Source organism: Nerophis ophidion, linkage group LG06 (assembly GCF_033978795.1).
Source record: "Nerophis ophidion isolate RoL-2023_Sa linkage group LG06, RoL_Noph_v1.0, whole genome shotgun sequence".
In the NCBI taxonomy this organism is placed as follows: Eukaryota; Metazoa; Chordata; class Actinopteri; order Syngnathiformes; family Syngnathidae; genus Nerophis; species Nerophis ophidion.
This window is the reverse complement of record NC_084616.1, coordinates 73,309,920-73,320,580: the sequence shown is the minus strand read 5'-3', so window position 1 is coordinate 73,320,580 and position 10,661 is coordinate 73,309,920. Positions and strand designations below refer to the sequence as shown.

At 41.0% G+C, this 10,661-nt stretch overlaps 1 protein-coding gene across 2 annotated transcripts in view; it reads left to right on the top strand.

Annotated features, from left to right (window-relative positions):
* Positions 1 to 10,661, top strand: part of nphp4 (nephronophthisis 4) — a 520,514-nt gene that overhangs the window by 474,812 nt on the left and 35,041 nt on the right. For both annotated transcript variants that reach the window (XM_061904800.1, XM_061904799.1), the window contains one exon: positions 2,261 to 2,432. In XM_061904800.1, coding sequence (XP_061760784.1) covers positions 2,261 to 2,432 — 172 coding nt within the window. The remainder of the gene's footprint in view (positions 1 to 2,260; positions 2,433 to 10,661) is intronic.

The window sequence follows — 10,661 nt, the reverse complement described above, 5'->3', positions numbered from 1 at the left end:
CACCGTAACACAACAGAACAAATACCCAGAACCCGTTTCAGCACTAACTCTACAATACACACCCCTTGCTACCACCCTACTTTATCTGGCTTAGTGTAGATATAGCCTTAGTAATGTATTCTTAAAATCAATTTTCGAATCAATTTAAAATCTGAATAAAATACTATTTGGATAAGAATCGATTTTTTTGAGCACACCTATGTATATTTATCAGTGTGTAAATGTGTGTGTGAATGGGCGAATGTGGAAATACTGTCAAAGCGCTTTGGGCCCCTTAAAAAGGGGTAGAAAAGCGCTATACAAGTACAACCCATTTATTTGTGCCGTTCATATTGGTGCTTATAGTACACAGCATTATAAACTGTGCTGGTGGATGCCCGTTGAGGTCCATTGTGGTAAATGCAGCATTTTTTATTTATTTATTTCGGCAATCTTCACATAAAACAAAGAACAACAACAAAAAAAAAGGGAAAACAAAAAAACACTCATTTGAGCAATGATTGAGCCGAAAGGGTGTAGGTTGAAGCAACGCTTATATAAACCTACCCCATCACAACAAGAACAAGATTCAAGAAAAATATATAAAATCTAAAACATGCTTCACTTATATTACTTTTTTTTAAGCAATATATAAGCAACATATATGTAGCACACGTCTCATATACACAGTTTAACATTTAAATCAAACATATACATTTGTACACTTATATATATATATATATATATATATATATATATATATATATATATATGAAGGTTGGACTCCGCCAAGGCTGTCCTTTGTCACCGATTCTGTTCATAACTTTTATGGACAGAATTTCTAGGCTTAGCCAAGGCGTTGAGGGGTTCCGGTTTGGTGGCCACGGGATTAGGTCTCTGCTTTTTGCAGATGATGTGGTCCTGATGGCTTCATCTGGCCGGGATCTTCAGCTCTCACTGGATCGGTTCGCAGCCGAGTGTGAAGCGACCGGAATGAGAATCAGCACCTCCAAGTCCGAGTCCATGGTTCTCGCCCGGAAAAGGGTGGAGTGCCATCTCCGGGTTGGGGAGGAGACCCTGCCCCAAGTGGAGGAGTTCAAGTACCTAGGAGTCTTGTTCACGAGTGAGGGAAGAGTGGATCGTGAGATCGACAGGCGGATCGGTGCGGCGTCTTCAGTAATGCGGACGTTGTATCGATCCGTTGTGGTGAAGAAGGAGCTGAGCCGGAAGGCAAAGCTCTCAATTTACCGGTCGATCTACGTTCCCATCCTCACCTATGGTCATGAGCTTTGGGTCATGACCGAAAGGATAAGATCACGGGTACAAGCGGCCCAAATGAGTTTCCTCCGCCGGGTGGCGGGGCTCTCCCTTAGAGATAGGGTGAGAAGCTCTGCCATCCGGGAGGAGCTCAAAGTAAAGCCGCTGCTCCTCCACATCGAGAGGAGCCAGATGAGGTGGTTCGGGCATCTGGTCAGGATGCCACCCGAACGCCTCCCTAGGGATGTGTTTAGGGCACGTCCAGCTGGTAGGAGGCCACGGGGAAGACCCAGGACACGTTGGAAAGACTATGTCTCCCGGCTGGCCTGGGAACGCCTCGGGATCCCCCGGGAAGAGCTAGACGAAGTGGCTGGAGATAGGGAAGTCTGGGCTTCCCTGCTTAGGCTGCTGCCCCCGCGACCCGACCTCGGATAAGCGGAAGATGATGGATGGATGGATGGATATATATATATATATATATATATATATATTATATATATACACAATTTATTTAAATTCCATATTTTTTATCTCTTGTTTTATTAAAATGTGCAAAGTAATAAATAAAGTACTATGTAATCTAATCTATTATCTGCCTTGTAATTTAATATGATGGGTCAATGATGACACCAAACGTTATGTATTGTGAGTCAAAAGCCAACATGAGGGAGACTCCTGCATTGGCATCAAAACTCCGAAATGACTTCAGCATCTTCCAAATGTCCCTGAATGCTCTTTAAGTGCCGTAGTCATGGAGCAGTGCTGAGTATGTGACTACATCACCTCCCACTCGCAGCTCTCAGTCTCATCTCAGGCCACCGAGACCCACAGTGCCTTTGGCTCAGCAGTGGGAGGAGGAGGAGGAGGAGGAAGATGACGGCGGCAGTCTTGGCTGCTCATTAAAATGCGAGTGCATACCCTCAGATCAAACCGCCCTCATCTTTGACCTCCCGCTGCTCCTCCAATCTCTCCGGGAGCGCTTTGTCTTACTGTAATTGTTCCCGATGATGTTTGCTCTCTGCAGTGACGAGTGGATGGCGGCGCCCTCGCAGATCTGGCAAATTTACGTGCATTTCATGGAGCGGGTGGACGTCAAGTGTGTCACCGGCCAAAGGAGCCGCCAATCGCTGGTGCTGAGGGGGAGGCAGGCCGCTCGCAAGGTCAAGTGCTTCTCGTCACACCCTCAGGAGATTGAGGTACGGCGCCGGTTAGTAAATGTAGTGCCTCCAAAGTTACTTCATCACTGTCACTTGGTTCCTCATGTTCCGTACATTAAGTTCTCTGCCTTTTTTTTACTCAAGCAATTATAGCTGTGCTGTGATCCTTTTGCCTGGTGTCTAAGGACCCTTCTACCAACCCTGTTTCCATATGGGTTGGGGAATTGTGTTAGATGTAAATATAAACGGAATACAATGATTTTCAAATCCTTTTCAACCCATATTCAGTTGAATATGCTACAAAGACAACATATTTGATGTTCAAACTCATAAACTTTATTTATTTTGCAAATAATAATTAACTTAGAATTTCATGGGTGTAACACATGCCAAAGTAGTTGGGAAAGGGCATGTTCACAAGTGTTACTTCACCTTTTCTTTTAACAACACTCAATAAACGTTTGGGAACTGAGGAAACTAATTGTTGAAGCTTTGAAAGTAGAATTCTTTCCCATTCTTGATTTATGTAGAGCTTCAGTCGTTCAACAGTCCGGGGTCTCCGCTGTCGTATTTTACGCTTCATAATGCGCCACACATTTTTGATGGGAGACAGGTCTGGACTGCAGGCGGGCCAGGAAAGTACCCGCATTATTTTACTACGAGGCCACGCTGTTGGAACACGTTCTGAATGTGACTTGGCATTGTCTTGCTGAAATAAGCAGGGGCGTCCATGAAAAAGACTGCGCTTTAGAATTTGATGCCAGCAACACGTGACAAAGAAGTTGGGGAAATAGGGCAATAAATACTGATAAAGTTGAAAAATGCTCGTCAAACACTTAATTGGAACATCCCACAGGTGTGCAGGCTAATTGGGAACAGGTGGGTGCCATGATTGGGTATAAAAACAGCTTCCGGAAAAATGCTCAGTCTTTCACAAGAAAGGATGGGGCGAGGTACACCCCTTTGTCCACAACTGCGTGAGCAAATAGTCAAACAGTTTAAGAACAACGTTTCTCAAAGTGCAATTGCAAGCAATTTAGGGATTTCAACATCTACGGTCCATAATATCATCAAAAGGTTAAGAGAATCTGGAGAAATCACTCCAGGTAAGCGGCATGGCCGGAAACCAACATTGAATGACCATGACCTTCCATCTCTCAGACGGCACTGTATCAAAAACCGACATCAATCTCTAAAGGATATCACCACGTGGGCTCAGGAACACTTAAAAAAAACACTGTCACTAAATACAATTTGTCGCTACATCTTTAAGTGCAAGTTAAAGCTCTACTATGCAAAGCGAAAGCCATTTATCAACAACATCCACAAACGCCGCCGGCTTCTCTCGGCCCGAGATCATCTAAGATGGACTGATGCAAAGTGGAAAAGTGTTCTCTGGTCTGACAAGTCCATATTTCAAATTGTTTTTGGATATATTTGACATCGTGTCATCTGGACCAAAGGGGAAGCGTACCATCCAGACTGTTATCGACGCAAAGTTCAAAAGCCAGCATCTGTGATGGTATGGGGGTGCATTAGTGCCCAAGGCATGGGTAACTTACACATCTGTGAAGGCACCATTAATGCTGAAAGGTACATATAGGTATTGGAACAACATATGCTGCCTTCTAAGCGCCGTCTTTTTCATGGACGCTCCTGCTTATTTCAGCAAGACAAGGCCAAGCCACATTCAGCACGTGTTACAACAGCGTGGCTTGGTAAAAAAAGAGTGCGGGTACTTTCCTGGCCCGCCTGCAGACCAGACCTGTCTCCCATGGAAAATGTGTGGCGCATTATGAAGCGTAAAATACGACAGTGGAGACCCCGGACTGTTGAAGGACTGAAGCTCTACATAAAACAAGAATGGGAAAGAACTCCACTTTCAAAGCTTCAACAATTAGTTTCCTCAGTTCCCAAACGTTTATTGAGTGTTGTTAAAAGAAAAGGTGATGTAACACAGTGGTGAACATGCCCTTTCCCAACTACTTTGGCACGTGTTACAGCCATGAAATTGTAAGTTAATTATTATTTGCAAAAAAAAATAAAGTTTATGCGTTTAAACATCAAATATCTTGTTTTTTGAGTGCATTCAACTGAATATGGGTTGAAAGGGATTGGCAAATCATTGTATTCCGTTTATATTTACATCGAACACAATTTCCCAACTCATATGGAAACGGGGTTTGTATATACATTTATAGTGTTTGAATTTCAGTTAATTCTGGCTATAAATATACTCCCCCTTAGTCCCTCCACCCCAACCCCGCCCACCTGAAATTTACTGAAATTCAAGTATTTATTTTATATATATATATATATATATATATATATATATATATATATATATATATATATGGCTCAATATTGGTCCATATATAAGGCGCACCGGATTATAAGGCGCACTGTCAGCTTTTGAGAAAATTGGAGCTTTTTAGGTGCGCCTTATAGTGCGGAAAATACGGTAATTAATGACAGCCACTGGCTTGCATGAAAAGGTAAAATAGAGCGACGTAAAAAGACACGTCAGGAAAATATCAGCAATAGAGCAGTAGTGACATAATCTGGACACAGTAAATGCTTTTTATTGGACAGTGCAAGTTGAGTGTGTGTAGCAGGTTTCCCAAATGATGTTGATGAAGATGTGCATGGACTGAAACACTATTGACAAAAAGGGTATTTGATTTATTACAACAGGCGTGAATCAAACAGTTTTATGCCCCTGTGATTGATCATTGATGAATAATACAACTCTCAGAATCCCACCCTAGCAAGCAGTGCCCCCATAAAATGTGGTTACAGTTTTTTTTGCATATTATAAATGTGCAACATGTGATATAGTGTTGGAATAAAATGGTGTTCTTCTACAAACCCCGTTTCCATATGAGTTGGGAAATTGTGTTAGATGTAAATATAAACGGAATACAATGATTTGCAAATCCTTTTCAACACATATTCAGTTGAATATGCTACAAAGACAAGATATTTGATGTTCAAAGTCATAAACTTTTTTTTTTTTTGCAAATAATAATTAACCTAGAATTTCATGGTTGCAACATGTGCCAAAGTAGTTGGGAAAGGGCATGTTCACCACTGTGTTACATCACCTTTTCTTTTAACAACACTCAATAAACATTTGGGAACTGAGGAAACAAATTGTTGAAGCTTTCAAAGTGGAATTCTTTCCCATTCTTGTTTTATGTAGAGCTTGGCATTGTCTTGCTGAAATAAGCAGGGGCGTCCATGAAAAAGACAACGCTTAGATGGCAGCATATGTTGTTCCAAAACCTGTATGTACCTTTCAGCATTAATGGTGCCTTCACAGATGTGTAAGTTACCCTTGCCTTGGGCACTAATGTACCCCCATACCATCACAGATGCTGGCTTTTGAACTTTGCGTCGATAACAGTTTGGATGTCGAATATTTACAAAAACAATTTGAAATATGGACTTGTCAGACCACAGAACACTTTCCTTCTTTCATCTCCGTAATATCGCTAAAATTCGCTCCATTTTGTCCACTAAAGACGCCGAGATCATTATCCATGCGTTTGTTACGTCTCGTCTCGATTACTGTAACGTATTATTTTCGGGTCTCCCCATGTCTAGCATTAAAAGATTACAGTTGGTACAAAATGCGGCTGCTAGACTTTTGACAAGAACAAGAAAGTTTGATCACATTACGCCTGTACTGGCTCACCTGCACTGGCTTCCTGTGCACTTAAGATGTGACTTTAAGGTTTTACTACTTACGTATAAAATACTACACGGTCTAGCTCCATCCTATCTTGCCGATTGTATTGTACCATATGTCCCGGCAAGAAATCTGCGTTCAAAAGACTCCGGCTTATTAGTGATTCCTAGAGCTCAAAAAAAGTCTGCGGGCTATAGAGCGTTTTCCGTTCGGGCTCCAGTACTCTGGAATGCCCTCCCGGTAACAGTTCGAGATGCTACCTCAGTAGAAGCATTTAAGTCTCATCTTAAAACTCATCTGTATACTCTAGCCTTTAAATAGACCTCCTTTTTAGACCAGTTGATCTGCCGCTTCTTTTCTTTCTCCTATGTCCCCCCCTCCCTTGTGGAGGGGGTCCGGTCCGATGACCATGGATGAAGTACTGACTGTCCAGAGTCGAGACCCAGGATGGACCGCTCGTCGGGACCCAGGATGGACCGCTCGCCTGTATCGGTTGGGGACATCTCTACGCTGCTGATCCGCTTGAGATGGTTTCCTGTGGACGGGACTCTCACTGCTGTCTTGGAGCCACTATGGATTGAACTTTCACAGTATCATGTTAGACCCGCTCGACATCCATTGCTTTCGGTCCCCTAGAGGGGGGGGGTTGCCCACATCTGAGGTCCTCTCCAAGGTTTCTCATAGTCAGCATTGTCACTGGCGTCCCACTGAATGTGAATTCTCCCTGCCCACTGGGTGTGAGTTTTCCTTGCCCTTTTGTGGGTTCTTCCGAGGATGTTGTAGTCGTAATGATTTGTGCAGTCCTTTGAGACATTTGTGATTTGGGGCTATATAAATAAACATTGATTGATTGATTGATTTTCCACTTTGCATCAGTCCATCTTAGATGATCTTGGGCCCAGAGAAGCCAGCGGCGTTTCTGGATGTTGTTGATTAATGGCTTTTGCTTTGCATAGTAGAGCTTTAATTTGCACTTACAGATGTAGCGATCAGCTGTATTTAGTGATAGTGGTTTTCTGAAGTGTTGCTGAGCCCATATGGTGACATATTTTAGAGATTGATGTCGGTTTTTGATACTGTGCGGTCTGAGGGATCGAAGGTCACGGTCATTCAATGTTGGTTATCGGCCGTACCGCTTACGTGGAGTGATTTTTCCAGATTCTCTGAACCTTTTGTTGATATTATGGACCGTAGATGTTGAAATGCCAAAATTTCTTTCAATTGCACTTTGAGAAACGTTTGTTCTTAAACTGTTTGACTATTTGCTCACGCAGTTGTGGACAAAGGGGTGTACCTCGCCCCATTCTTTCTTGTGAAAGACTGAGCATTTTTTTGGGAAGCTGTTTTTATACCCAATCATGGCACCCACCTGTTCCCAATTAGCCTGCACACCTGTGGGATGTTCCAAATAAGTGTTTGATGAGCATTCCTCAACCTTATCAGTATTTTTTGCCACCTTTCCCAACTTCTTTGTCACCTGTTGCTGGCATCAAATTCTAAAGTTAATGATTATTTGCACAAAAAAAAAAAGGTTTATCAGTTTGAACATCAAATATGTTGTCTTTGTAGCATATTCAACTGAATATGGGTTGAAAATGATTTGTATTCTGTTTATATTTACATCTAACACAATTTCCCAACTCATATGGAAACGGGGTTTGTAATCCAAAGCGTGTTAAAAACCAAGTTGATGAGTGCATTTCTGTCCACTTGTTCTATTATTCGCTTCTAGCATTGTCTTCTTACGATTCTGGAAGGTCTCCGTTGGTGTGCCGGAGACTGTATGGATTCCAGTAGACCGTGTTTTTGTTCTTTAAAAGAGAATCTTCTCTGCAAACAATGTTTTTTTTTTTGAGAGGGGGCAGATGGAGAGTATGAACCGTGAAATGCAGGAAAACTGGCATGCTTCGCTGCACTTTAACAGCAGCTGCTCATTAATAGACGGCAGCATCGCAAAGCTGCCAGTGTTGGTGTTGTCTCTCTCTTCTGGGTCTCTTCGCATTGAACACATTTTGCTGTAATTATCTGACAAAAAATGACTGTGGCGTTCCCAGATGCCAGTTACGGTAAAAAAAAATAAAATACAAAAATGAAAAATCCACCCAGTGTTCAGCATTCGCAACCCAACAAATTCTCAAATTGTTTTTGTATTATTTTTATATGACCCCATAAAAAAACCTACCGTGGTCTAGTGGTTAGAGTGTCCGCCCTGAGATCGTTAGGTTGATTGATTAATTGAGACTTGTATGAGTAGATTGCACAGTACAGTGCATATTCCGTGCAATTGACCACTAAATGGTAACACCCCAATAAACTTGTTTAAGTTGGGGGTCCACGTTAACGTTGTGTATGATGTTCTATAGTCTCAATAAACATCAAAGTTTTGGTGCTGCTTGCTTACGGGTACTTGCCAGCGTCATTTATTGAACAGGTTTCAATCATGTACCACATAAATTGCGAAACAAAACGTTTTGGGGTACCTAAACACACACCATAAAATTACCCGTATGTTGAAGCACAGTATGTCTGACTACTTTGTAGCTTACCAAAGTCGTACTAAAACATTTTGACACATTTTTTAACGTTGTGTATGATGTTCTATATTCTCACATCAAAGTTTTGGTGTTGCTTGCTTACGGGTACTTGCTAGCGTCATTTATTACCTGTATGTTAGAGCACAGTATGTCCGACTACTTTCTAGCTTACCAAAGTCGTACTAAAACATTTTGACACATTTTTTAACGTTGTGTATGATGTTCTATATCCTCACATCAAAGTTTTGGTGTTGCTTGCTTACGGGTACTTGCTAGTGTCATTTATTACCCCTATGTTAGAGCACAGTATGTCCGACTACTTTGTAGCTTACCAAAGTCGTACTAAAACATTTTGACACCTTTTTTAACGTTATGTATGATGTTCTATATTCTCACATCAAAGTTTTGGTGTTGCTTGCTTACAGGTACTTGCCAGCGTCATTTATTGAACAGGTTTCAACCATGTACCACATAAAATTGCAAAACAAAACGTTTTGGGGTACCTAAACACACACCATAAAATTACCCGTATGTTGAAGCACAGTATGTCCGACTACTTTGTAGATTACCAAAATCGTACTAAAACATGTTGACAATTTTTTAAACGTTGTGTATGATGTTCTATATTCTCAATGAACATCAAAGTGTTGGTGTTGCTTGCTTACAGGTACTTGCTAGCGTCATTTATTACCCCTATGTTAGAGCACAGTATGTCCGACTACTTAATAGCTTACCAAAGTCGTACTAAAACATTTTGACAAATTTTTTAACGTTATGTATGATGTTCTATATTCTCACATTAAAGTTTTGGTGTTGCTTGCTTACGGGTACTTGCCAGCATCATTTAATGAACTGGTGTCGACCATGTACCACAAAAAATTGCGAAACAAAACGTTTTGGGGTCACTATACACACCACAATATTACCCGTATGTTGAAGCACAGTATGTCCGACTATTTTGTAACTTACCAAAGTCGTACTAAAACATTTTGACACATTTTTTATCGTTGTGTATGATGTTGTACATCCTCACATCAAAGTTTTGGTGTTGCTTGCTTACGGGTACTTGCCAGCGTCATTTATTGAACAGGTGTCAACCATGCATCGAAACCAAATATATTGGAGTCCCTCTACACACACCATAATATTACCCGTATCTTGAAGCACAGTATGTCTGACTTCTTTGTCGATTACCAAAGTCGTACTAAAGCATTTTGACAGTTTTTTTAACCTTGTGTATGATGTTCTATATTCTCAATAAACATCAAAGTTTTGGTGTTGCTTGCCTATGGGTACTTGCCAGCATCATTTAATGAACTGGTGTCGACCATGTACCACATAAAATTGTGAAACAAAACATTTTGGGGTCCCTCTACACACACCATAATATTACCCATATGTTGAAGCACAGTATGTCCGACTACTTTGTAGATTACCAAAATCGTACTAAAACATGTTGACACATTTTTTAACGTTGTGTATGATGTTTTATATTCTCACATCAAAGTTTTGGTGTTGCTTGCTTACGGGTACTTGCCAGCGTCATTTATTGAACAGGTTTCAACCATGTACCACATAAAATTGCGAAACAAAACGTTTTGGGGTACCTATACACACACCATAATATTACCCGTATGTTGAAGCACAGTATATTTGACTACTTTGTAGCTTACCAAAGTCGTACTAAAACATTTTGACACATTTTATAACATTGTGTATGATGTTATATATCCTCACATCAAAGTTTTGGTGTTGCTTGCTTACGGGGACTTGCTAGCGTCATTTAATGAACCAATCTCAACCATGTACCACATACAATTGCAAATAAAACATATTGGGGTCTCTATACACACACCATAATATTACCCGAATGTTGAAGCACAGTATGTCTGACTACTTTGTAGATTACCGAAGTCGTCCTAAAACATTTTGGACAATTTTAAAAAAAATTGCGTATGATATCCTATATGCTCAATGAACATAAAAGTTTCGGTGTTGCTTGCTTACGGGTATTTTCTATCATCATTTATTGAACCGGTATCA